General features: G+C 32.4%; 4 protein-coding genes across 4 annotated transcripts; all 4 read right to left on the bottom strand.

The window, feature by feature from the left end:
• Nucleotides 1-7,509: 7,509 nt before the first annotated feature.
• Nucleotides 7,510-11,019, bottom strand: LOC123295771 (aspartate--tRNA(Asp/Asn) ligase-like). Its single transcript, XM_044877222.1, has 4 exons — nt 10,801-11,019; nt 10,188-10,583; nt 8,622-9,143; nt 7,510-8,577 (listed from the first exon to the last, which is right to left on the bottom strand). The coding sequence occupies exons 1-4, from the start codon at nt 11,017-11,019 to the stop codon at nt 7,510-7,512; spliced, it is 2,205 nt and encodes a 734-aa protein (XP_044733157.1).
• Nucleotides 11,020-11,083: 64 nt separating this feature from the next.
• LOC123295761 (probable cytosol aminopeptidase) lies at nt 11,084-12,175 on the bottom strand. Its single transcript, XM_044877210.1, has one exon. It carries the CDS (start codon nt 12,173-12,175, stop codon nt 11,084-11,086), a length of 1,092 nt encoding a protein of 363 aa, XP_044733145.1.
• A 7,740-nt stretch (nt 12,176-19,915) lies between these two features.
• On the bottom strand, nt 19,916-23,380 carry LOC123295751 (ATP-dependent helicase/nuclease subunit A-like). The gene is made up of 4 exons (XM_044877199.1): nt 23,311-23,380; nt 21,541-22,695; nt 20,383-20,982; nt 19,916-20,022 (listed from the first exon to the last, which is right to left on the bottom strand). The coding sequence occupies exons 1-4, from the start codon at nt 23,378-23,380 to the stop codon at nt 19,916-19,918; spliced, it is 1,932 nt and encodes a 643-aa protein (XP_044733134.1).
• Nucleotides 23,381-24,240: 860 nt separating this feature from the next.
• LOC123295744 (DNA polymerase III subunit epsilon) lies at nt 24,241-24,933 on the bottom strand. Its single transcript, XM_044877191.1, has one exon. The coding sequence runs from the start codon at nt 24,931-24,933 to the stop codon at nt 24,241-24,243; it is 693 nt and encodes a 230-aa protein (XP_044733126.1).
• Between the last annotated feature and the right edge of the window lie 502 nt (nt 24,934-25,435).

Genomic DNA, 25,435 nt, shown 5'->3' with positions numbered 1-25,435 from the left:
CTTCTAGTGGTTGCGATTCAACATTTTTCGAAAGAATGGTGTCGTTAGAAACATCAAACTGAGGGCACAAGTCAATTATATTGTTTGCTATATTTATTTCAGTTTGCATGAATGAGTCTACCACCTCCAATTCCCTGATCTCAGATTGCGTGGCAGCACAAATTCTCTGAATTTTCTCCGTTTGGGAACCTACACTACTTACAGTTACTTTACCATTTAAATACAAATCAAGTTTTTTATCTAAAAATTCAATAGTTGAATTTTTCTCTTTTATTATGGCTTCTAAGTCCATTATTTTCTGTTCACACTCCTTATTAGAATTTTGCACCTGAACTAATTTATTTCGAAGATCCATTGCAACTTCGTCATGTTTTATAAATCTACCATCTGCATCGTCTTCAACAATAATAGTACTATAACTAATGTTTAATTTATTATCTGGAGCCGACTGTGTGGAGGATTTAATGGCACTTCTGGTTTGTCGTAAAATCGGAAAAGTACATTTCTTCATTTTGTTTAATTTCTAAAATATAAAAACAGAAAATTTATAATTAAAAATATTAAATAAAGTTTATTGAAATTAAAACTATGTACTTATCTTGAATAAAAACATGCGGTTGACTATGTAACACGACAAACAAACAGTGCCAATAAACAAATTTATTAATAACAAGTTTATTTATTAAATATTAATAATGGCAGTGTTAATAAAAATATTATATATTATATTTTTTCTTTTTTAAGTTGAATTTAAGTATACTAATATCATATAATCAATAATTGTTTCAATAAAAAAAACAAAAATGTGATATATTTTACGATGTATATTTAGAAGCACACAACCGGCCAGTTCAGAAGTCACGAGCAGAATGATAATGTTATTTGTGTATATGAAATGTAGAATTTCATTAAGTTACAGAGAACTTGAGGAGATGGTAAGTATTAGAGGCACTAAAATAGATCATGCTACTTTAAAAGATGGTTAATTAAGTGTTCTCCTTTGATAGATCGAGAGGTTAGGAAAAGCAAGAGACCGATTGGTCATAGCTGGAGAATGGACGAGACATATAAAGGTTAATGCATATATCAAGGTTAATGGTAAATGGGTATATCTATATAGAGCTATTGACCCTCGTGGTGATACTATTGAATTCTTGCTAAGAAAACGTAGAGATGCTGCAGCTGCTAAGGCATTTTTCAGAAAAGCCTTTAAGAGTAACGATATACCTAAAAAGGTAGTAATAGATAAGAGTGGTAGTAATACTTCGCTCTTGCTGACTTTAATAAAAACTTACCTAAAAAACAAAAGATACAAATACTTCAAAATAAATATCTGAACAATTTGATAGAGCAAGATCATAGATTTATTAAGAAGCGAACTAAGCCAATGCTGGGTTTTAAGAGTTTTCGTAGTGCTAAGATTACCATTGCTGGTATAGAAAATATCCGTATGATTAAAAAAGGACAAATAGTCAGGTATCAGAAGCAACAATCAGGTATCTACTTTTGAAAACTTTAAAATGTTAATGGCATCATAACATCTAAAATCTTAGGTTTTAATGAAAATCTTGGGTATGATGTATAGATGCGACAGAGCCTTTTAAGAAAAAACTAATTGAGAGAAAGTACAAAATAGGAGATCTATTTGGTGAAGCTAAAGAGCATAATGTTTTACGAAGAGCAAAATTTAGAAGTGTGCAGAAAACACAGATTCAAATACTCATGATTGCGATAGTACAAAATTTTAAACGGATACTTAAAATTATTTTTTGGTTTTTTTATCTATTGCTATTAAAGATAAAAAATATCAAAATATTCGCAACCTTATTGACTTCTAAAAACCTGAATTCTGGATTACTCCAGGTTTGGAAGTAAGTATTTACAAGGGATAGAAGATACTCTATATAATTTTTAGCAAAAAAAAAAAAACAAGAGTATCCCCATGAAGAAAGATATTACTGCATTATTTTGTTTTGTCGATGATTTTTGTAAAATTAGCGAGCAATGGATTAATAAATCATTTTTACCATTAATTAATAAAAATCCTACAAGAATGCCTAAAATAAGCTATTCTGAGCTGTTAACAATAGTGCTTTTATACTATCAATCACCTTGTAAAAACTTTAAATATTTTTATATGTGCTATCTACAATTATATAAATCAGACTTTGTAACTCTTCTATCATATACTCGTTTTATAGCTCTAAAACCTAGAGTTTTGAGTTATTTAGTTTTATTACTTGAATGGTATACGCAGAAAGCTAAATCTACGGGAGTTTCTTATATTGACGCCACATCTTTAGAAGTTTGTCATCCAAAAAGAATCTCTCGTAATAAAGTATTTGCTGGTATTGCTGCTTTGGGTATAACAACAAAAAGTTGGTTTTTTGGTCTAAAATTACATTTGCTTATCAACGAAAAAGGTTAGATTCAAGGTCTTAAACTAACGCCTGGTAATGTAGATGATAGAGCACCGGTTTCGACAATCACCAAACATATCACGGGATTATTGTTTGGCGATAAGGGTTATATCAAACAAGGGCTTTTTGATGATCTACAGTAAAGGACTCAAGTTAGTAACTGGCATAAAGAAGAAAATGAAGAATAAACTTATGCCATTATTTGAAAAAATATTATTACGCAAACGCTCAATTATCGAAACAGTATTAAGTCTGCTGAAGGGTTCTTTCGAGATCGAACATACAAGACATAAATCAATTTGGAATGCCTTCGTATAGCAAGAATCATTAAGGTACTGACAATTTAATAGTATTAAAAACAGCATCATAGAATGTTTTAAAATCTCCTACACTTTCCTAATTTCATTTTTTATCTTAAACCAGTAATGCTCTATAGGATTCAAATCAGGCGAGTAAGTTGGTAAAAACAGTATGCTACAACCAACGGATTCGATTAACTCCTTAACTTTAGAATTTTTATGAAAATTAATGTTATCCATAATGACGATTTGCCCAGGTTGTAATTCTGTAATTAATACATCCCTCATATAAGTTTTAAAGACCTCTGTATTACAATTACCTTCAAATATCATAGGAGCAATAAGATTGCCATTACAAAGACCAGCTATCATACTTATTCTCAATTTATGTTGATATACCTTTGCTCCATAACATCTTTGTCCTATAATACTCCATCCATACTCTTTGCAAACATTATCCTCTATTCCAGATTCATCAAGATATACTAATTTATCTTTTGTAATGGTTTTTATCTTTGCAATAAATTCATTTCTTAATTCAATATCTCTTTTCGGATGATAATATGTTTTTTTTATAGCTATAACCAAGCTTTCTGATTTGTCTTAAAATAGTTACAGATGAAATATTGCCCCATTGCTTTGCTAAATCCTTTGATGTTTTATTCATATTAGCTTTGAAAAATTCTTTAAAAGATTCTGAATCTGTGATCTTATGACTATGACCTCTCTGATAACCAGTCGCTGCCTCTAAAGTACCTTGCTTATCCTTTAATTTTTTCCATTGATATATAGTATCACGACTTACATTAAATAATTTACTTACCTTACTTATTCGTATCCCTGCTTCTACAGCTTTTATAACTCTTAGTCTTAGTTCTATTGCATATGCTCGTGCCATATCTCTTTATATATTTATTAATAATTGCTTAGTATAACATGATACTTTCATTTTGTCAGTACCTTAATGATTCTTGCTATACATATCTTATCCGCCCTAATTGCATACTGTATGAAACCTAATAAACCTGCTATATCTCAAAATTAGCTAATCCAGAATTCAGGTTTTTAGTAGTGCCATGTATTCGGTTATTTGCCTTATTTAACCAGTTGGCAAGATCGTGTATTAATTCTTCATATCTATGAAATTTACGTCCAGCAAAAAATTTACGTCCAGCAACGAATGTTTTCTTTGCCTAGGGGTGACAGTTTTCTTTGACGGTTATGGTGGTAGTGTATTGCTCATCCCAATCTCCTTGTTATCTATTGTATTACTCCAGTTTTAAATTGTTTGAATGTTGTCATCCCTAATTCTTATTAGGATTTAAATCATAATTAAGCATTATAAATAACTCATTTAGAGCATCTTTAGAAGAATAATTATTATTGCCTTCGTAATGTGCTGTAGCAACTACTTCCTTTATCACTGCTCTTATTGATAACCATACAATTCAATTGTCATGTTTTTGCCTATTATAATGTATTGATATCCTTTCAAATTCAGGATAATTAGCTATATCTTCTTCAACATATGGCATGAACATTTCTAATGATTCATTCACCATTGCTTGATCTGAAGAGCTGGATTATCTTCTTGTTCCTACTTCATCGTTGAGATTTATCACATGATTAACATTATGGATTTTACTATCAAGAAAAATGTGATCAAAATTCTGATCTAATAGTGCTTGTACCTCTTGTCTATTCTGGATTACAGTGAATTTATTAGAATGAGCAAAACTAGTTATTTACATAATGGTTTGGGGTATGTGCTTTCCTAAAAAATTGATTATACATACTGCTCTCTGTAACGATTTTAAGTCTAAGTGTAATATAGAGCCTTGCTTAATACATCCAGTTGCTAAGATTACAGGATAAAACTCTTCTGGTACATCTTGATAATATACCTCTAAATCTAAATTTTTGGCTTCTTTATAATATAATAATACAAAATTCCTTTTATTCTCAAATCCTATAAATTTTAGTTTTTTTAAAGCTCTGACTAGCAAATCTTCATTGTGAACCTTATAATATAATCTAACAGGCATCATTGGCTCATTGGTAGTGGTATGGATTACTGTATAATTATTATCATTAACACCATTAGTTATCATACTATTTATTCTCCTCCACCTGTTTTAGTAATGCACTTTTTCTTCTATAACTCTCTGATTGAATTTCTAAAATCGTAGCATGATGGATGAGCCTATCAATCGCTGCTACAGTCATAGAATTAGTAGTAAAAATACTGTCCCATTCAATAAAAGGTTGGTTAGCAGTTACAATCATACTACCCGATTCATATCGTTGAGCAATTAACTCAAACAATACATGTGTTTCTCCTTCATCTTTACGTACTTAGCCAATATCATCAAGGATAATAACATTATACTTATCTAATTTGGTCAGTTCATTTGGTAATCTATACTCTTTACGTGCAGCTTGTAAAAGCTGTACTAATTTAGTAGTAGATATAAATAATACCTTAACATGGTGCTCCACTAAAGCATATCCTATTGCAGCCGCTAAGTGACTTTTGCCTACTCCAGACGGACCGAAGATTAAAAGATTTTCTGATCTCTTTATCCAGGCAGTATTAAAAGCTTATTCCTCTACCTTAGCTTTATTAAGTGGCTGCACTTGGCTAAAATCAAAAGTGGTTAAAGATTTACCAGGTGGTAAGTGTGCTTTCCTAAGATAAGCTTGTACTTTTTTCCTATGACGTGTCTCTACCTCCTGTTCTAAAAGAATAGAAATCAGTTTATTATAACTCCATCCTTCAAATTTTTGCCTTCTCTAAAAAATTTTCCCATGTCTCAAGTATAGTCAATAATCCTAATTCTTTTCGAAGAATGGGTAAAGTTGCAGAATCATGCATAACAACCTCCTACAGCAAACACAGATAAAAGATGATCATATGTTTGTAGCGAATGTTGTGTTACTCCTATAGATGGTAATAATAAATTATGACTACAAGATTGAAACCGTATTTGCAATAAACTCAAAGAAGGTATCTGACCTTTAGCAAAAGATGACAGCACAAATTCTCCCAGTGCCAGTTCACAATCATAATCAGCTAACTTAAAAATACCTACCATTAATTTATTCGCATGCTTTTGCTTACAATGCTGATTAATCAAATTCCAAATGTTTTTATATAGCAAGAATCATTAAGGTACTGACAATTTAATAGTATTCAAATCAGCATCATAGAATGTTTTAAAATCTCCTACACTTTCCTAATTTCATTTTTTATTTTAAACTAGTAATGCTCTATAGGATTCAAATCAGGCGAGTAAGTTGGTAAAAACAGTATGCTACAACCAACGGATTCGATTAACTCCTTAACTTTAGAATTTTTATGAAAATTAATGTTATCCATAATGACGGTTTGCCCTGGTTTTAATTCTGTAATTAATACATCCCTAATATAAGTTTTAAAGACCTCTGTATTACAATTACCTTCAAATATCATAGGAGCAATAAGATTGCCATTACAAAGACCAGCTATCATACTTATTCTCAATTTATGTTGATATACCTTTGCTCCATAACATCTTTGTCCTATAATACTCCATCCATACTCTTTGCAAACATTATCCTCTATTCCAGATTCATCAAGATATACTAATTTATCTTTTGTAATGGTTTTTATCTTTGCAATAAATTCATTTCTTAATTCAATATCTCTTTTCGGATGATAATATGTTTTTTTTTTATAGCTATAACCAAGCTTTCTGATTTGTCTTAAAATAGTTACAGATGAAATATTGCCCCCATTGCTTTGCTAAATCCTTTGATGTTTTATTCATATTAGCTTTGAAAAATTCCTTAAAAGATTCTGAATCTTTGATCTTATGACTATGACCTCTCTGATAACCAGTCGCTGCCTCTAAAGTACCTTGCTTATCCTTTAATTTTTTCCATTGATATATAGTATCACGACTTACATTAAATAATTTACTTACCTTACTTATTCGTATCCCTGCTTCTACAGCTTTTATAACTCTTAGTCTTAGTTCTATTGCATATGCTCGTGCCATATCTCTTTATATATTTATTAATAATTGCTTAGTATAACATGATACTTTCATTTTGTCAGTACCTTAATGATTCTTGCTATACCATTATAAATGAAGGGTCTAAATTTTGGATGCAGGTAATAACAGAACTGAAGAATCGAGGAGTTGAACAAATATATATTGCATGTGTTGATGGTCTTAAGGGTTTTCCGGAGGCGATAAATAGCATTTTTCCAAAAACCATAGTGCAATTATGTATTGTTCATATGATAAGCAATTCTGTAAAATACGTATCATACAAAGATTTAAAAGAGGTAACATCTGATTTAAAAGCAGTTTATTCTGGAATAAATGAAGCAGAGGGATTAAGAGAATTACAAAATTTTGCTAAAAAATGGGATAAAAAATACCCAGTTATTTTTGATATTTGGCAACGCAATTGGTCTGGTATCGCTCCATTTTTTAGCTTTCCGGAAGACATCAGAAAGGCGATTTATACTACTAATGCTATTGAAGGCACTAACCGTCAAATTCGTAAAATTATTAAAAATAAAGGAGTGTTTCCAGATGATAAATCGATTCAGAAAATAATCTTTTTGGCATTGACAAATGCATCTAAAAAATGGACAATGCCTATTAAGAATTGGACCATGGCTTTAAACCAATTTGCAATCCTTTGTGATACTAATTTATAAAATTGGGCAAAATGAGAAATCGTACTTACACAAAATATCTGACAGACCCTATTGATGCGGTAATAAGTATAAATCCCTACTTTTTTTCCGTATTCTTTCTAGCAGATGGGGATAGCATGACACTTAGTTCTTTCAACGCCTTATCTTCCACATAATTCGGAGCGTTCATTAATAAATCTTCGGCTTGCTGATTTAATGGAAAAGCAATTATCTCTCTTATATTAGTAGCCTCCGCAAGTAGCATAATGATTCGGTCTATACCTGGAGCTATGCCGCCATGTGGTGGTGCACCAAATTTAAAAGCTCTGATCATACCGCCAAATCGTTTATCCACTTCTTCTTCGCTATAACCAGCTATAGCAAATGCCTTATACATTATTTCCGGCTTATGATTTCTTACAGCACCACTAGAAAGCTCTATGGCGTTACAAACAATATCATACTGATATGCCATAAGCTCTAGCAACTCTTCGGTTGTTTTTGCGTTTTCAAGAGCTTCTAATCCACCCTGAGGCATAGAAAATGGATTATGGCTAAAATCAATTTTACCGGTTTCTTCGTTTAGCTCATAGAATGGAAAATCGGTAATCCAGCAGAATTTAAAGCAATCCTTTTCAAGTAAATCTAACTCATCGGCAAGCTTAATTCTTACTTTACCGGCAAGTTTGGCTGCTTTATCTTTTTTATCGTTAGCGAAAAATACCGCATCTCCATTGCTAATATTAGCAGCATTCTTTAAATCTTCTAATTGCTGAGTGCTTAAGAATTTTGCAACTGGTCCTTTTGCTTCGCCGCTTTCGCTAAACTGAATATAGCCAAGTCCTCCAGCTCCCTCCGATATTGCGAATTCTATCATTTTATCGAAGACACTACGAGGTTGCGAAGCTGCATCAGGAGCTGGAATTGCTCGGACAATACTACCTTTTTTGATATTTTCCCTAAAAATAGTAAAGTCTGAATCTCTAAAAATTTCCGTCACATCAGCAATTACAATAGGGTTTCGTAAATCAGGCTTATCAGAACCATATTTCAGCATAGATTCATTATATGGAATACGGATAAAGGGTACTTCTGACACTTTCTTATCTGTAAATTTTGTAAATAGCTCATACATTACAGGTTCGATTGTGCTGAATATATCTTCCTGCGTAACAAACGACATTTCGATATCTAGCTGATAAAACTCACCTGGTGACCTATCTGCTCTTGCGTCTTCATCACAAAACATGGAGCGATTTGGAAATAGCGATCAAACCCCGATACCATCAATAGCTGCTTAAATTGTTGCGGTGCTTGCGGTAATGCATAAAACTTGCCCGGATGTAATCTGCTTGGGACTAAGAAATCCCTTGCTCCCTCAGGTGAGCTAGCGGTAAGAATTGGTGTTTGGAACTCGGTAAATCCTCTTGCAGTCATTAAATGACGAATATAAGAAATAATTTGTGAACGTAGCATTATATTATTATGCAACTTCTCACGTCTTAAATCTAAAAAGCGATGTTTAAGCCTTGAGTCTTCAGGTGCATCTTTTTCCGTATTAATCACAAACGGCAGAGTATCAGCAGCTGATTCAACAATAAACTCACCAGCTAAAACTTCTATATGACCGGTAGGAAGTGTGTTATTAATAGTCTCTTCTGATCTTGCTACTACTTTCCCAACTACTGTTACAACTGACTCATAACGTAAACGGCTAGCATCGTCCATAAGCTGCGGATTTTGGTCGGTAAACACGATTTGTGTTATGCCATAATGATCACGTAAATCTACAAAAACTAGATTGCCATGATCTCTTCTTCTATGTACCCAACCAGACAGTTTTACTTCAGTCCCAACATCGGAAATTTTTAATTCATTACAATTATGAGTTCTATATTTATGCATTTTATCTTTGTTTTTTAAATCAACCACTTTCATCTGAGACATAAAAGTTTGATTATAGCGACTAGAAGTCGCATATCAAGCTAAAGCTTATTCGAGTCTTATGTTAGAAATCATGTCTGATTCATGTGCATAAGTATGCTTATTAATATATTCATTAATTATATCATCAGTCACATTACCACTAGTAGCACTAAAGTAACCCCGTGCCCACAAATGTCTACCCAAGAATTTTTGTTTTAATATTGGAAATTCCTCTTGCATCTTCTTTAAAGATCTGACTTTCGCTTTTTGTACAAATTCACAGATTTTTATATGAGGTGGAATATTAGCAAAAATGTGTATATGATCGCTTGATACTACTCCATTTTCTATTTTAATACCTAATTCTGTTGCTACCTGTGCAATAATTTCTCGAACCCTCTTTTTTATATCGTAAGTTAATACCTTATATCGATACTTTGTAATCCACACTATGTGATAGCGATGATAGTAAACTGTATGTGATTTCCTGCTGTAATGTGTCATAGTGCTTATGATGCTAACGCATCATCGTGCACATGGCAAGCTAAAGCTTCTCCATCTGGAAGATGGAGGTTTGTACCTCCGAAGGGACTATCAACTCACTATAATCAAAATAGCTAAATCCTGCAATAAAATTATCTAGGATTCAAAAGTAATATTTAAGAATTTTAAGAAATTTTTTAGTTCCTGACGAGCAACTATATGTGAGCTGTTAAATACTCGGTCATAATTTGCGACTTTTAAATCAAGCAGAGTTAAGCCTTGCAGAAATAACTCCCTATATATCACACGTTCACTAAAACCATCAGCGAGTTTAAAATTAATTCTTTTAGCAAGCTTGTTCAATACGTTACTAACACGTCTTTTATTTAGAGCATCAAGGTTACTTAAACGATTACGCAAAATTATCCAATCTATACTCCCTCTATCACGACTAGCACGCTGCATTTTCTGTTCCCATATCATTTGGCTATAGATTGAAGGACTAATAATTTCATCTTTGCTATCAACTTTTGCTATTACGTCTAAATCTAAAAAGCTATCATTTATCGGCGTAATAATGGTGTCAGCATAAGAATGAGCAAGCCTTGATAAAGCAGTATGGCTACCAGGCGTATCGATTACTATATAATCAGCATCCATATTATCCTTTAATATCTGCTCAAAACTATTAGCTTGCTCTTCTTCAGAACTTTCTTTGACATGGAAATACTTTGGGACTAATACCGGTTTGTCAGGGTTTTGCTCATTATACAAGTCTCGATTTTTTAGGTAATTAGTTAAAGAGCTTTGGCGAGAATCACTGTCAATACTTACAACTGAATATTTTTGATAAAGTAGTGCCACTATTAAATGGATAGAGCAGGTTGTTTTACCTGCCCCACCTTTTTCAATACCTATAACAAATATATAAGGCTTACTGCTCATAATTTTCCTTTATAAATTTCTCAAGTAGTCTTACACCATAACCTACTGCCCCTTTCGGACCAAGTGATGAGGGTTTATTACTGTTTGCAACGCCTGCTATATCTAAATGTGCCCATTCTACCCCTTCTTGAATAAAACGTTTGATAAAATGAGCAGCGGTAGAACTTCCAGCAGCTCCTGGCACATTACCGATATTTGCCATATCAGCTATGTCGGAGTTAATCATTGCGTCATAGTCTTCATGAAGCGGCATTCTCCATAATTTTTCATTTACTTCTTCACCAGCTTTTATTAGTTTATCAGCAAGCTCATCGTTATTAGAAAAACAACCAGCAAATCGCATCGGCAAGAACTAAACGCCCCTCTGCATCGGTATTTAAAACTTCAGCAGTTAGCCCTGACATAGTAGTTACAACATCCCCAGGACGTTGTGCGTTACCTGATGGCATATTTTCAACAAGCCCTACAACACCTACGATATTTACCGGCAATTCTTGACTAGCAACCGCAATCATAGTACCAACTACTGCGGCAGAACCACACATGTCATATCTCATTAAATGCATATTACTCGATGGCTTTAGAGATATGCCACCAGTATCAAAAATAACTCCTTTTCCGACTAGGGCAATATAAGGAGCATCTTTGCTTGCACCTTGATATTCCATTACCACTAGCTTTGATTCATTTTGTGAACCTTGACCAACTCCAAGAAGAGCTCCCATGCCAAGATTTTTCATTTCTGTTTCACCAAGAATAGAAACATCGACATTTAATTCTTCTAGTGTTTCTGCTATTCTTTCAGCGTATATTTGTGGAGTTTTAATATTTGATGGCTCGTTACTAATATCTCTTGTGAAAAAGACCCCTTCAGCAATTAATTTTTTAACTTCAAACAACTTTGCTGCTTCTACGTTATTATCTGTAGAGATTTCAAATGATTCTACAACAAACTTATCTGCTTCTTTTAAAGTAGTTCTATATTTATCGAATCTGTAGGAAGCAAGTAACGCACCACTAGCAATTAAAGATGCAACAAGCGATGATGCAAAGCTGCTTATTCTATTCTTAATTTTTAAGCCAATAGTAGCGATTTTAGCATTAGTAACATTTTGTAAGATTTTACCACCTAATTCCTCAATCTTAACCTCAGTTAGTTTTTCTTCACTTCCAAGCGCTGCTAATACTAAATATTTTACTTCCCCTGACTTAACAACAGAAGGAATAATTTTGATCTGCCCATATTCACCAGTAAATTGTAATTTATTGGCAATAGTCTTGGAGATCAAACCATGATGTTGTTGGTCAAGGTTTATTAGTTCACTATCAAGTTTTAATTTGTCATCAATAAACACTATTAATGCTTGAGTATTTAATGATTCTACCTCAGTAAAATTTACATGTAGCATATTTATTTTTCCTTATTAACATTTTCCTAGATAATTCTATTGATCTTATGAAACTTTGCAAGTATTAATTGCCTATAGAGAAACCAATTTAAAAACTAATTGACATAATTTAACGTTTTTTATATTTTTTGCCTCGTAATATTAAAAAATAAGTAATTTAATGCTGAGTCTAGAAGCTAAAACCTTTTTACACATTGAAAATAGATATAAAGAAATAAAAGAATTTCATAATGTTTATGATACACCTCATCCAACAAGATATAATATTCTTAAATACACATTAAAATTCATTTCTTTACCATTTATAATAGCTATTCAAGCTATAAAATTTGTTACATTAGGTACTGTTTCAATCACATATTTAAACATTGGTAATACACTCTTTTTAAAAAAATAAATAAAAGCATTGAAAAGAAAATTAAAAAATATTCATGTAAAGAAACTGATGACAATATCCCGAAAATTGTTGAATATGTATTAAAAAAATATGAAGAAAAGCCTGAATTAATAGAGCAGCCTATATTTTCATTGTTACAAAATTTTATAATAAAAGTTAAAAAATATGTACCATTCGCTTCAAAACTTATAAATTTTTGGGATAATGGGGGAGTAAAGCATTCTGAGGAAATGGCAGAGAAACAAGAATTAGTCGAAATCATTTATGTAGTTAAGTAGAATAGGGTTAACACCCTCGCCTTTAGGCGAACACTTTAGTATAATCTATCTAATAGGTTACTAGAGGAAGAGATGGAATATAGGAGAGGGTCTCATAGCCTGTATGATTTAAAGTATCATATAGTGTTTTGTACAAAGTACAGGTATAGAGTTTTAACTGGGCAAATAGCAAGTAGAGCAAGGGAAGTAATTCAGGAAATATGTGCAGCTAATTACATAGATATAATTAGTGGCAGCATAAGTCCTGATCATGTTCATATATTAGTATCAGTTCCACCGAGTATCTCAATATCTAAGGTGTTACAATATATTAAAGGAAAGAGTAGTCGTAAATTGCTACAGGAATTTGAACTACTTCGTAAGCGATATTGGGGTCAACATCTTTGGGCTAGAGGGTATTTTGTTGTTACAGTTGGTAATGTGAATTCAGAAGCAGTACAGAAGTATATAGAGCAACAATCAGAATATCATAAAAAAGATGATTTTAGAATATCAGAGTTTTAGCGTTTACGCTTTTAATCTGCTTTGCAAGCGTAAACCAAACTACCGGCTTTAGACGGTAGTAATTGATACAACTAATGCTGTGGAATCTGTCAATAGTCAGTTACGTAAGGTGACTAAAAATAAGAGAGTTTTCCCAAATGAAAATGCTGTTTTTAAAACCTTATATTTGGCAATTGAATATATGACTAGAAAAAGGTCTATGCCTGTCCCAAATTGGAACGCGGCTATGGCTCATTTTTTAATTAAATTTGAGGAAAGAATGTAGGGCTTTGAAAAAATTTACACAGTTAATTGGAAAGAAAGATAATTATATTTACTGATATAATCATTGATCCCCTCTTTAAGCTCTCCTATATTTTGATAATCATTAATAAATATACAATTATATTTCAGCGTCCTAAAGAAACGCTCAATAACAAAATTGTCAATACTTCTGCCTTTACCATTCATTGATATCTGAATATTATAATCTTTAAGAATCTGTATATGATCATTACTGGTATATTGACTACCTTGATCACTATTAAATATCTCTGGAGCTTGATACTTATTTAATGCTTCCTTCAATATATCAGTTACTAATGTCCGTCCATGCTATTTGACAGTTTATAGCTTAATATGGCTTTGCTATGCCAATCTATAATGGATGCTAGATACACAAAGCCTCCGTTAGTGCGAATATATGTAATATCTCCGCTCCAGACCTCATTAGCAGTAGGAACAACTACTTTCTTAGTTTTGTCAGTTGTTCTCCAGTATTTATCAAGTAGGTAGCTATATATTTTATGCACACTAGCTTTTATAGTAGTTGACTTCTTTTTAAGAGGGTATATCGCTTCAATACCAATGAATCTCATATATTTTAGCACTCGGTCTCGACCTATCTTAAAACCATCTTCTAATAATTGCTGATATATATATATATATAACGATAACCAAATTCTGGATTATCTGTATATATCTCATCTATTCTATTTAATATATCTAAATTATAGCTACTAAGTCCTTCTACTTTATAATATGTTGAAGAACGGTTAACCCCTAATAATTCACATCGTCTTGTCTTTGGTAACTGTTCTAGCTTGGATATGACAAGACTCTTTCTATTTGATAAATCCAAGCTTCTTAGCTCTCCCACAGCCCAATCTCTCTCAATTGTAGTTTTTCCGAAAACCTTTGCCAACGCATCATTTTGCTCCTTAAGTTCTTTAATTTGTTCTTGATATTCACTCACTACCTTAGCTGGTTCAAATGCTATTGCTGCATTTGATAAAATTGCTTCTTCCAATGTGATAAACTATTGCTACTCACCTCATATTTAGACGATAACTGTGATATTGTTACTTCTTCTTTTAATAATTCTAACACTATCTTTGTCTTCTCTTCAGCCCTGAAATTCCGTATCTGTTTCTTAGTCATTTTATCTCCTATAAGTTATTTCTTTATTCTAACTTATTACCAAGATAACCTAACTCTTTTTTTGTCCAATTTTTTCAGTCCATTATATATCACTAGATATTTATTTTAATTAATTATCTAGTGAATATTGCACATTATAACCTTGTTAGGTTACACCAAATTCTTTGGTCCCTGTTTCGAGCAATTTAGTGGTCCCTTTTACTTTAGCAATGACACTTGTTCCCGTGATTATTGTTTTTCTCCTCATTTCTTATATTAATTTTACACTTCTTTCAACCTTCACTGCGTAACATGAATTAATAAGCATACTGATGCACATGAATCAGACATGATTTCTAACATAAGACTCGAATAAGCTTTAGCTTGATATATGACTTCTAGTCGCTATAATCAAACTTTCATCTCTCAGATGAAAGTGGTTGATTTTGTATTAGACATATTTAATTCCCATATTAATATAAATATCAATAATAATTTAAAATTTTAGTATTTTAATTATTATTGATGGAAATTATACACAAAAAAAATTTTATGTCAAAAAATTTTCATTGAATTTATATAAGATAATATGTAGGGTATTTGTACCTTTAATATTTCAAGCTTTGGAAGTTGCAGTAAAATGATTTGAACGCATGAAGCAAATTATTGTAAGCGTCTTGTAAAGGCGGTCTAGTAAATATTGAGCAATACATATTATTCTATAGTGGCATAAGCAAAGGATAATATAGTATGAAGAATATCAAAATCCCCACTATTACAGAAGCACAAAAGAACCAAATCATTAGTGAATCATATCAAACAGGATGTATTATATCTCAACTTGCAAAATCTTATGGAATATCTGTTAAAACATTATACAGTTGGCGTAGTAGAAAGAAGAGTGACAAGATAAAAAAGGAAGTATCTAATAATTCAAATAATCAATTTGTTGAATTATCAGTACAGCACAATGAGCATATAATATTAAATAAAGCAGAATTAGTATTTAATAATTTTTCTTTGTTAGGTACTTGTAGGCAACATTAAAAGTACAAAACTGCTGGAGATAATCAAAATACTGGAGCTACAATGTTAAATTTGTCTTCAGAGAGTAGGATATATCTTTGCACTGGTTGTACGGATATGCGTAAGGGTATTAACGGTTTATCAATATTGGCACAATCGATATTATTAAATCAGTTTCATAAGAGTATTTTATTTGTTTTTAGGGGTAAACAAGCAGGCAAAATAAAAATATTATGGTGGGATGGTCAAGGTTTTTGTTTGTATTATAAATGTCTTGATAGTGGTAAGTTCACATGGCCTAAGGTTGATGAGAAGCAATCTATTAGCATTACCAAGGCACAATTATCAATGTTAATAGAAGGTATAGATTGGCGTAATCCAAGATGGTCTAATAGACCTGAATATGTTGGATAAATTCGCTTTAGTTTTATCAATGTAGTTTTAATTTCAAATATATACTTGATAATTTAGTCTATAAAGTTTTACTATAATAATTAGTCATTTGTGTACTGTTTTAGTAAGAAGTAGCTGGATTTGCTATTTATAAAAAATGGCTTCTGTAAAGTTAGTACTTGATTTGAGATATTGGAATATCATTTGTGATTAATAAAAATTTACTATCAGAAATAGAAGAGTTGCATCAAAGTGTTGCAACATTAAATCTTGATATAGAATCATTGATAATTAAAAATAAATTTCTTAATGCAGAAAATAGGTCATTAACTGAAGAAAATAATAGTTTAAAGGAACAACTGGCGTTATTAAAATCTAAACGATATGGTCAATAATCAGAAAAGTTAGAGCGACAAATACAGAATATTGAGCTAAGAATAGAGGAAAATGAGCTTATTTCATGTTTTAGAAGTAAGATCGATCATATTGCATCGAATCATGATCAAGTTACTTTAGATAATCATGGTAGTAACCAACAATCAAAACGTCAAAAGTTACCAGAGCATTTACCAAGAGAAGATATATTATTAGAAGTTGATGATCAATGTACTTCCTGTGGCGGAACAAAATTTCGTAAAATAAGTGATGATATTTCAGAAACATTAGAATATGTTCCGTCATCATTTAAGGTTATAAGGCATATAAGACCACGCTGTGTTTGTACTAATTGTGAACTAATAGTACAAGCTTATCGTCCATCAAAAACTATTGATAAAGGTAAGGCGGGTGCTGGATTACTAGCACATATATTAATTCAGAAATATTGCAATCATTTACCACTATATCGTCAGTCACAAATTTATCAAAGAGAAGGTATCGAGCTTTCTAGAACCACTATGGCAAGTTGGGCTGGTCAATGTGCTAAACTACTAGAGCCAATAGCAGTAGCAATTCAACAATTTATATTTTCTGGTTAGCAAATACATGGTGATGATACACCAGTAAAAGTATTAGCTCCTGGCATTGGCAAAACAAAAATTGGTAGAATATGGACCTATGTATTAGATGGTAGAGGTTATGGTAACGAAGCTCCTATTGCAGTGTGTTATTTTTATAGTCCTGATCGGAAAGGAGTAAGGTCCTTAGAGCATCTTAAGAATTTTACTGGCACTTTGCATGCTGATGCTTACTCTGGTTACAACCAATTATATATTAATGATGAGCAATCAAGCAATAAGATAGAAGAGGCAGCATGTTGGGCCCATTTGCGTCGTAAATTTTATGAAATAACAGTTGCAAATGATAAAGCAAATATAGCGATTGCCATATTGGAGCAGATTGGTGAAATTTATAAGATTGAAAATCGAATTAGAGGTCTAGATCCTGATGTAAGAGTTAAGAAGCGACAGAAAGAATCTAGGCCACTGATTGAGAAATTATTTATGTAGTTAAGTAGGATAGGGTTAACACCCTCGCCTTTAGGCGAACACTTTAGTATAATCTATCTAATAGGTTACTAGAGGAAGAGATGGAATATAGGAGAGGGTCTCATAGCCTGTATGATTTAAAGTATCATATAGTGTTTTGTACAAAGTACAGGTATAGAGTTTTAACTGGGCAAATAGCAAGTAGAGCAAGGGAAGTAATTCAGGAAATATGTGCAGCTAATTACATAGATATAATTAGTGGCAGCATAAGTCCTGATCATGTTCATATATTAGTATCAGTTCCACCGAGTATCTCAATATCTAAGGTGTTACAACATATTAAAGGAAAGAGTAGTCGTAAATTGCTACAGGAATTTGAACTACTTCGTAAGCGATATTGGGGTCAACATCTTTGGGCTAGAGGGTATTTTGTTGTTACAGTTGGTAATGTGAATTCAGAAGCAGTACAGAAGTATATAGAGCAACAATCAGAATATCATAAAAAAGATGATTTTAGAATATCATAGTTTTAGCGTTTACGCTTTTAATCTGCTTTGCAAGCGTAACCCAAACTAACGGCTTTAGACGGTAGTAATTGTAGTAATTGATACGCTTCAGGAAAGCATATGAGCAACTGCCAAACAAAAGCAGTACAGCAAAAGCTATTTTTTATGCTTTGAACAATCAGAAAGCTTTACTGAAATTTTTAGATAATGACCAGATTGAAATTGATAACAATGCTGCAGAACGTGCTATGCGTTCAATCGCGATAGGACGAAAAAACTGGTTGTTTGCTGGCTCAGATAATGGTGGACATACTGCCGTTATTATCTATTCGATTATTGAAACCGCTAAATTAAATAATATCAATCCTTGGAAATATTTACAAAAAGTACTTGAGATCATTCAGGATTATAATTCTAAGAAAATCGTAGATTTATTACCATGGAATCTTAAACTGGAATAGTCACATTTTGTCTAGACCGCCTTTACAAGACGCTTACAAATTATTCGTCGTCTCGTCTATTGTTATAGGTTCTATCCTCACGCCTGTCAACAAAATTTAACTAAGTTTACTATATAGCAAGAATCATTAAGGTACTGACAAAAAGAAAGTATCATGTTATACTAAGCAATTATTAATAAATATATAAAGAGATATGGCACGAGCATATGCAATAGAACTAAGACTAAGAGTTATAAAAGCTGTAGAAGCAGGGATACGAATAAGTAAGGTAAGTAAATTATTTAATGTAAGTCGTGATACTATATATCAATGGAAAAAATTAAAGGATAAGCAAGGTACTTTAGAGGCAGCGACTGGTTATCAGAGAGGTCATAGTCATAAGATCACAGATTCAGAATCTTTTAAAGAATTTTTCAAAGCTAATATGAATAAAACATCAAAGGATTTAGCAAAGCAATGGGGCAATATTTCATCTGTAACTATTTTAAGACAAATCAGAAAGCTTGGTTATAGCTATAAAAAAAACATATTATCATCCGAAAAGAGATATTGAATTAAGAAATGAATTTATTGCAAAGATAAAAACCATTACAAAAGATAAATTAGTATATCTTGATGAATCTGGAATAGAGGATAATGTTTGCAAAGAGTATGGATGGAGTATTATAGGACAAAGATGTTATGGAGCAAAGGTATATCAACATAAATTGAGAATAAGTATTATAGCTGAATCTTGTAATGGCAATCTTATTGCTCCTATGATATTTGAAGGTAATTGTAATACAGAGGTCTTTAAAACTTATATTAGGGATGTATTAATTACAGATTTACAACCTGGGCAAACCGTCATTATGGATAACATTAATTTTCATAAAAATTCTAAAGTTAAGGAATTAATCGAATCCGTTGGTTGTAGCATACTGTTTTTACCAACTTACTCGCCTGATTAGAATCCTATACAGCATTACTGGTTTAAGATAAAAAATGAAATTAGGAAAGTTGTAGGAGATTTTAAAACATTCTATGATGCTGTTTTTAATACTATTAAATTGTCAGTACCTTAATGATTCTTGCTATACATTTCGGGATTCGCCTGTGTTCAACTATTCTTGTACGCCTAGCTAGCATTGACCACGTGGGGCTTTGTTGCATGGATTACTTCCCCCTGTCACCCCGTGGCTTGTCCACGGGGTCCAGAAAACAACTTTTAATACTAGTAATTTTAGTATTTTAAGCTGAATCCCGCTACAAGTGAGCTAGATGACACAAGGGAAAAATCGATCCACGCGGGCAATGTATTTTCATAATGATGAAAAAATCAAACTATGCAACAACTGCCTCTATAGAATATTAACCATCCTCGCAATGTGGTGTTTCACCAAGTTTGTCTACCGCATCTATTTTATTTTCTACTGATGATGCTACATATGAACTTATAGTTGAACAAATTAAATCCACTGGAGTATAATCATCATTATTTTTTATACATATTTTTATTCCTGGACATTTTAGCAATATGTTTATTATATCTATATTTCTTTTTTCATAAGCATAATGTAGTGCTGTTTTACCATAGATGTCTTGTTCGTTTACGTCGCATTTTCTATGTAAATATATCCTTACATTTGAGATATTATCTTCCAAAACTGCTGTATGTAGTGGCGGTAATTGCTTAAATTGATCTATCTGAATTCTTGCTTTATTTTCAAAAAAGTCCCACATAATATGCTGCCGTAGGTTGTATGTGCGTCTTATAGCATATTATGTTTAGTAAAGCAACTACTAATTGAATAAATTTTTAGTTATTTCATACCAACAGTTTTCGGGGATATTTGATTTGTTACTAAAACCACATATAACTAAATGATCTTTAGCCCTAGTCATTGCAACGTAGAGCAGCCTTATATATTCTTGTAGATCTTTTAGCTTTTCTGCATCTTTCATTTTTTGTAGAAATTCAGGAGTGTCAGCAGCGTTAGCAGAAAAGAACATTCGACCACTTGTATAACTTGCTTCTAAAGGTAATTTATGCGTCCATCCGGTACTCGCATCCTCACGTACTAAAGTATATGCTGCGGTGCTGCGTTCCGTGTTTCCTATAAATTCCTCTTTATTAGCTGCGTTCTCCAAATGGTCTATTTCCCCATTATCATGCCAAATAAATTTACTACTGCTGATAGGTAGGGTGGTGGAGTCGCATAATATAACAATTGGTGCTTCCAAGCCTTTAGAACCGTGTACGGTCATCACTCTTATTTTATCGGAATGCTCCATATCACGCTTAATCCAAATATCGTTATTCTCAAACCAAGCTACAAAACCTTGCAGAGAATTATCCATATCATTTGCGTAATTACTGCTTAGTGTTAGCAGCTCATTTACCATATCATCGATATGTAAATTTAGAGTATTCGCGACTAAGATAAAGAAATTATCAAGAGTAGAATTTTGATAAAGTTCAATAAAAGAAGTAAGTTTATTATATATAGCTGGGAACTACCCGCTTTGCTGGGCAACATCCCCACTTGCACCCCTCCCTCCACATTTCCTTGCGTTGGATAACAGTTTTGTAATGTACACGTCATGCTCTTTTATTTGATACCCCACTTAGGTATATTTGTAAATATTCGATATTTCCTTCCCACTTTCTCGCTACACCTTTCTACCCTCCGAAGTTTAAAAAATTTCTAAATGTAATTTAAAACATTCTGACCAAGTTTTGAACTATTAAAAGCCATAATTGAAAAATATGAATTTTTTATTCATGAACACCCCCGCAACCCCCCTTGTGGGTGGAATTTCGTAAAATCCGTTCTTAGCGGACCTCTACTTGGCAAAAGGAATATTCCTGCCAAATTTCAAGTGTCTAGGTCTTATAGTTCCAGAGATATCGTGATGAGTGACTATCTATATCTATAGAAAGTCTCCTATATATTTATATATATCCGTATATGAGGACAGATTTTCCCACAAACTTTCATCATTTTTATTCATTAGAAGTTCGTATAATTGTTGCTCGCTAATACCGATAATCGGTGATTTAAGTAAGGCTGCAAGGTTTAAATCGTCGTAAGGTAAAAGTACGAATTTAGCTACCGAAATTAAATCCATCATCGATAAATGCTCTTTAAGGTTTACTTTATCGCTTGCCTTGACTTTAAGGTTAGCTTTGTTAAGCTCTTTTATAAGATTATTGCTAAATTCATCTCGCTTTCTTACCAAAATCATAAAATCTTTTTCGGATATAGGATTACCGGTTGCTGGTAGAATTTCTTTGCTGGCTATTTTTTCCTTTATGAAGCTAATAATTTTTTCTATAAGTAAATCAGCTGATGAAAGAGCATTGGCATAATCTTGTGGCAATGCCCAAAAAAGTTCCTCCTGCTTTTCGCTTGTTACCAAAGACCAAACTGTTACAGAACCGGTATGTGTACGAAATGCAGAAATTACCGGATTATCGGATAGGAAAAGAGTAGAGTAATGAGCTTTTATATATTTAAAAACCTGATGAGTAAATTGTAAAATTTCACCCCATGATCTATAAGAATATTCAAGTGTAATTTTCTTAAATTTTTTATTTGCTTTAGCGAGATTCGTTTCTAATTTCTCATTCACTAAATTAAAATTCGCAAGATCAGCACCTTGAAAACTATAAATAGATTGCTTATCATCACCAACTATAAAGATGCTACTATCAGGTCTATTAAACTCGGTTATTAGAGTGGTGATTATGTTCCACTGATTACGGCTCTTATCTTGTGCCTCGTCGACAAGTATGTGATTAATCTCACTTTCAAGCTTATGCGATAACCACTCATGTATAGCTTTATTCTCAAATAATTTTTCGGTATAATAAATTAAATCATCATAATCAAGCAAGTTATTTTCTTCTTTAAATTTCTCATATTTCTCTAGCAAAATATAAGCAAGTTTACAAAGTAAATTAGTATGATATTCTAGCTCTTCTATGCGATATTCTTCATCTAATTTATAAATCTGAGATGTTAGCTTCTCTAACTCTAACAGTAATTTAGGATATTTTTGGGTTAGCTCTTTCGATAAAAGGCTTTTACGTTTTTTTCCGTCTTTGGTAAAAAATAACTCTTTCGGCTCTATTTCTAAATCATAATCTGCAAATAAATTTTTTACCTTATCATAGATATTATTTAGCTCGGATAGTGCTAATCTCTTATTGTGTATTTCTGCCGGAATAGTTTTATAAGTGAATAATTTTTTGAATTTAATTTTTTGGTCAATAATCTCGCTGAAAATATCCTGCAAAGTTATTTCATGAAAACGATTTAGTAAAGTTTTAATTAAATCATTATGTTCATCGCTTAAATAAATCTTATTTCGTATTTTTAGAAAGATATCTTGTAATTGAGTCTCTTCAAGAATCTGAAACTCGGGTGTTATGCCGGCTTCTACGGGAAAAGTTTTAAGGATTTTTTGGCAAAAAGCATGGATCGTATAAATGTTTAAAGGTTCATTATTATCAAGCAATTTACTATATATTTTTTTTGCATTTTCAAGCTCTAAAGCAAGCGGCTTTTGACCACTCATTAAGAAAAGCTCTTGTTCTAGTTGTTTGGGATCACAAAGAGAGAAAGTTTTGAGCTTGTTACTAATTCTTAGCTGCATTTCTACGCTAGCTGCGTTGGTAAAAGTAAGGCATAATATATTTTGAAAATTTATTCCTTTGATTAATAGCCGTAAAAATCGATCAGTTAGGATTTTGGTTTTACCATTTCCGGCAGAAGCCGACACCCAAACGGAATAATCAGGATCAGAAGCTTGTTGTTGTAGATTGTTCATTTGTTTTTGCGTGTGAATGACAGAGAACGCCTATAAATCCTATAAATTACTAAACTAAAGATGCGGCGAGTCCAAACCAAGTAAAAGCGTATTCTAAATGATCGTTTCTAATAGCAGCGAGGTGATTTATTGAAAGTGGCAGCAAAATTTTTAGATTGCTAATATCTTTACTCTCTTCAATGAGATAAAAATTTTCAAGATTTAAGCCTAAAACTTTAGATGCCTCTTGTAAGTCTAAGGTCAACCATACATTATTTTTAATATCATTGGCAGGCAAGTAGCTACGAGTTTTTTCGGATGGCATAGTAACGCCGATAAGCTCATGGGGTTGGTCATTGGTTGCTTGCGTAATAATATTTTTATTGCGGTTACTAAACCAGCCTCGAGCTACTAAAATAACCTTATTATCATCAGTTTCAAATGGCGTTACTAAATAATAACCATCTTTCTCGCTCGACATTGATCTTCTGCCATACAAATATATATCTTTATTAGGTAAAAATGTCCGTGGATCTTGATTTTCTGATAAGGTAAGTTGTCATGAATTTCAGCTAAATCGATTGCAGGGGAGGTAAGATTTTCTTGCATCGATGATAAAAATAGCTTCTTTTCTTTTAAGCGATTAAGCTGCCAAAAACCTAGTGAGACAAGGATTATAAAGGTAAGGAATACAAGTAGATTTGTTAGAATAATTTTTGTAGTCATAATTTGTAACTCCGTGGCTTGTCCACGGAGTCCAGTTAAAAATAATAAAATTGTTAGGTTGTTTTTCTGGATCCCGTGGACAAGCCACGGGATGACACCGAAAGTACTATACAAGATTGCCACGTCGATGCTATGCATCTCCTCGCAATGACGCTTTACGAAGCAGGTTTTAAAATCTTGCTTAAGAATTCCTTATGTTTTTGTAATTCTTCTTTTGTTGGTTTAATAACGGGAATATTCCTATGTACCTGAGAATCCAAGCGATTATAGCTAAAATTATTTACCTTAGCAGCTTTATCAAGCATCTTAAAGGATGACTGCCTACCGCCGGTTAGTTCTACATATACTTCAGCAAGTAAAGCTGCATCTTTAAGAGCACCATGAAGTTGCCTGCCGGAATTATCCACCTTGAATCTTTTACATAAAGCATCAAGGCTATATTTTGATCCAGGAAACATACTTCTAGCCATCACTAAAGTATCAATAGCATGCTCAAGTTCTAAAAGTTTAATTTCAGCTCTTTTTAATAATGATAATTCATGATTTAAAAATTTAACATCGAAAGGTGCATTATGAATGACAAGCTTACTATCGACAATAAACTCTAAAAAATCATCTGCAATAGTATGAAATAGTGGTTTATCTTTTAGAAAATCGCCGGAAATGCCGTGAATTCTATAAGCCTCAAATGGCATGTCTCGTTCTGGATTAAGATAGAAATGAAAATGTCTGCCGGTTAGTACCTTATTTACCATTTCAATAGCACCGATCTCAACAATTCGGTGACCGCCTTTTGGATCAAGTCCCGTAGTTTCGGTATCTAAAATTATTTCTCTTAAACTTGACATTCCAAATCCTCTATTAACTTTGCTATCTGAGTTTCTAATGCTAACATATCAACGCCACTATTTATAGCAAAATCTGCTTTTGCTATTTTACTCTCCTGCGAAAGCTGAATTTCCTTTATCTTGTTATAGATTTCCATACCAAAAGAAGATCTGGTTGTTGCTCTTTGCATTCTTATTTCTTCAGAGCAATGCACAGTCACGACAAAATCAAAATATTTATCAAATTTAACTTCGTATAATAGCGGTATTTCGGCAAATCCGAATTTCGATTTTATGTTTTCCTGTTTAAATTGAATTAGCTTATCTATTAGGAGTGGATAAATAAAGTTTTGTAATTTCTCACGTGCGAGATCATTGTTATAAATTAAATTACTAATCTTTCCAATGTTAAAAGTTTCAAGCTCCGGCAATAATTTTAAAATACCGGTTTGGATCTTTGAATCTTGATATAATTCTTTTATACATCTATCGGCACAAAAAGTCTTATCCTTTTTCTGCTAAA

The sequence above is a fragment of the Chrysoperla carnea genome, chromosome 1, assembly GCF_905475395.1.
Source record: "Chrysoperla carnea chromosome 1, inChrCarn1.1, whole genome shotgun sequence".
Lineage (NCBI taxonomy): Eukaryota > Metazoa > Arthropoda > Insecta > Neuroptera > Chrysopidae > Chrysoperla > Chrysoperla carnea.
Note: the sequence above shows the minus strand (reverse complement) of the source record. Positions and strands in the feature narration are given on the sequence as shown.